Here is a 2495-nt window from a genome sequence, read left to right on the forward strand (position 1 = left end):
TTTTTTTTTTTAAATGCTTTTTTTTTTTTTTTGTTTTTTTTTTTTTTTTGGGGGGGGGGGGTGGGTTTGAAGAATTTGAACCCATTTTTGATGAACCCAGAATAGAATGGTCAAAGAATTCAAATCTGGGTTCGGGTTTGATTGCTTCATGCGTATATTTGCTCCTGACTACAACCACCTCAATATTCAAGTAACTGATTACCATTCCAATACTTTCGAGGATGCTAAATCGGTTATGCAGCTTGATGACTTGGTTAGTGTTTTTTTTTTTTTTTAATTTTATTATTATTATAATCATGGGTTTTTGATTTTATGAAATTTGGGTTTTAAAGTTTGTAACTTTTTTTTTTTTAATGGGGGCAACGCAGAGGAATTGCATTGGAATTGGAGGGTCTTTGACTGAGCTTGTTGAGTAACTTGCTTCTTCTTTTAAATCTGATGATGTAAAGCTTGTTCTTGAGAAATTTCGGATCCGGATGGTGATTCATGTTGTTGAACTTTAATGCATTTTGATTCTAATTTTTAAATAGTAAATGAAGATATATGGTGAAGTGAAGTGATTTTTCAGCCAAGCATTTCTTACATGCTGCGGAACTTTTTTTTTTTTTTTGTGGTTTGCTTACTCCTGCCCTCCCCTGCTTTACAACAGACAAACTAGCAGGACGAGATCCTGCCTCAACGAAAGTTACTAATCGTGTCGTGTCAGCATTTCACAGGTACTTCAGCATCATTAGTGTGATTCACCATATGAGCCTGTGTCCAATATCTAAACTTACAGTGTTTGAGCAGGGCAAAAGTGAGGGGTGCCTTACTCCAGGTTACAGAAGATGACGAAAATAACTAGAAGTCAATTTGACAGTTTGTTTCAATATGTTTTGGAATTAAAGATTTCAGATTAGAATTATGACTCACATATAATATACCAAGCCAAGAAGTCAGTTTAAATATCTTAGGGTTACTGATCAGGTAACAAATGGATGTCAGTTTTGTATTTCTCTTAAGAAAATGTGATGCCTCCATCAGATTTGTAACCTACTATTTGGGGTGTGTGTGTGTGTGTATTCTTTTAACCTCTTGTTTATACAAATGCTGCTATGGGTTGATGTGACCTTACACATCGTCAATATGGCCTCTTCTGTTTCCAAGCATGTGCTGTTATCCTTTAGGTTAAGAAACAAGACTCTTGAAATCAGATGACATATCAAAAAGCATCTAAAGAACTAGAAGGTAGAAGGCCAACCTTCTTGAGTATAATCTATAATAGGAGTGATTTTACATGAAAGAGGGGCTCCTATCTACAAGACTATAAAGTAAGTTGTAAGAGATAAATTGATATCTGCAAAAGGCAAGACTCTGTTCTAAATATATTCTCTGAAGCACCATCCCAGAATAATTTCTCTTGCTTGTGTCATTTCTTGTTCTACGGCTCATACTGATACCATTGCGAAAATCTTCAGACGCGTCCTTTGAGTTTAGTACTTTCGCTTTTCTTAGTGCGGAAGATAGGCCAGCAGCTTGGCAAGGCATCCATGTTGTCATCATACCTGCACAATCCCAGTAAGAAATTCAAAATCTGATTGTAGTAGTCCTTAACAGTCTGACGAATTTCAGTAATCAAGAAAGAAAATCAGATGACAGAATTCTCAATACATGGAAATAGATCCTGCAAATATGAATTTTCCATTGCAGATCATTCAAATGTTAAAATTTAATAGAACCCAAGAAATACCTGCTTGTGCTGCTGCTCCGGCTGCTGCTCCCACTTTTCCTACCCTCTTTTGTAAACAAAATCCTTTTGACCCACCACTCCTTGTCTGCGCGGTTATCAGTTAGTTCCATCGATGACCTTGGAGGAACTTCTGTGTCATTTCTCGTGTTGTCTGATCTGATCTTGAAACTGAGAGAAGTTGGGATGAACAGCTTGATCAAGAAAGTTTCCTTTTCCATACTTCCATTTCTTGAAATATCACCTGTCTTGCGAAAACTCTTCGTCTTCTTCGTCTTTTGTTTTGTGATGACTTGAGCCTCAATCTTTAAATCAGAACTTGTTCTTTGTATCGCCATCTCCTCCTGTGCCTCTTCTGAAATCTGCTGCCCATCAACAATATCCTTCAACGATAGTTCATAACTACACTCTGGCATGCTATGAACCATCTCCATGAGCTTCTTCCTGCCTTCTGCCACCACTTGTAACCGTGACATTGGCGAAATACTGCTGTAATGATGGCTATGGGGGGATAAAGGGGAGGATTCATTTCTAACTTTTATTGACATATCAGTTTCTCTCAAGGGTGGTGAGTAATCAACAAAGTCTTCTTCAGACTGTGCTTGAAACCCTACGTCACTACATCCTCTGTCACCATAATATTGTGTTTCACTTGCACCCCAGAAAACAAAGTCTACATCTCCGTTGTCATTGCCGTGCATTTTGTACCCGGGATTCAAGGAAGGGAGATGATTGCAGTAATCAAGCATGGCCTTGATCAGGAGGAGTG

General features: G+C 38.0%; 2 protein-coding genes across 6 annotated transcripts in view; one reads left to right on the forward strand and one right to left on the reverse strand.

Annotated features, from left to right (window-relative positions):
* Nucleotides 1–1779, forward strand: part of LOC105124558 (uncharacterized) — a 2092-nt gene extending 313 nt beyond the window's left edge. The window contains exons 1-5 of one of the 5 annotated variants that reach the window (XR_842076.1): nucleotides 56–253; nucleotides 369–479; nucleotides 650–716; nucleotides 790–1557; nucleotides 1690–1779. Coding sequence is in view for 1 of the 5 variants with exons in the window: in XM_011024624.1 (XP_011022926.1) it covers nucleotides 107–253; nucleotides 369–408; nucleotides 650–716; nucleotides 790–844 (309 nt within the window). In the remaining 4 variants the exon portion in view is untranslated. Of the gene's footprint in view, nucleotides 1–54; nucleotides 254–368; nucleotides 717–789; nucleotides 1558–1689 lie in introns of those variants that run through there. The other 4 variants (XR_842077.1, XR_842078.1, XM_011024624.1 and 1 more) reach the window with 4 other exon arrangements.
* On the reverse strand, nucleotides 1214–2495 carry LOC105124556 (uncharacterized). Its single transcript, XM_011024623.1, has 2 exons — nucleotides 1730–2495; nucleotides 1214–1544 (listed from the first exon to the last, which is right to left on the reverse strand). Exons 1-2 carry the CDS (start codon nucleotides 2473–2475, stop codon nucleotides 1454–1456), a joined length of 837 nt encoding a protein of 278 aa, XP_011022925.1. The 5' UTR covers nucleotides 2476–2495; the 3' UTR covers nucleotides 1214–1453.

Source organism: Populus euphratica, unplaced genomic scaffold, assembly GCF_000495115.2.
Source record: "Populus euphratica unplaced genomic scaffold, PopEup_1.0 scaffold35.1, whole genome shotgun sequence".
In the NCBI taxonomy this organism is placed as follows: domain Eukaryota; kingdom Viridiplantae; phylum Streptophyta; class Magnoliopsida; order Malpighiales; family Salicaceae; genus Populus; species Populus euphratica.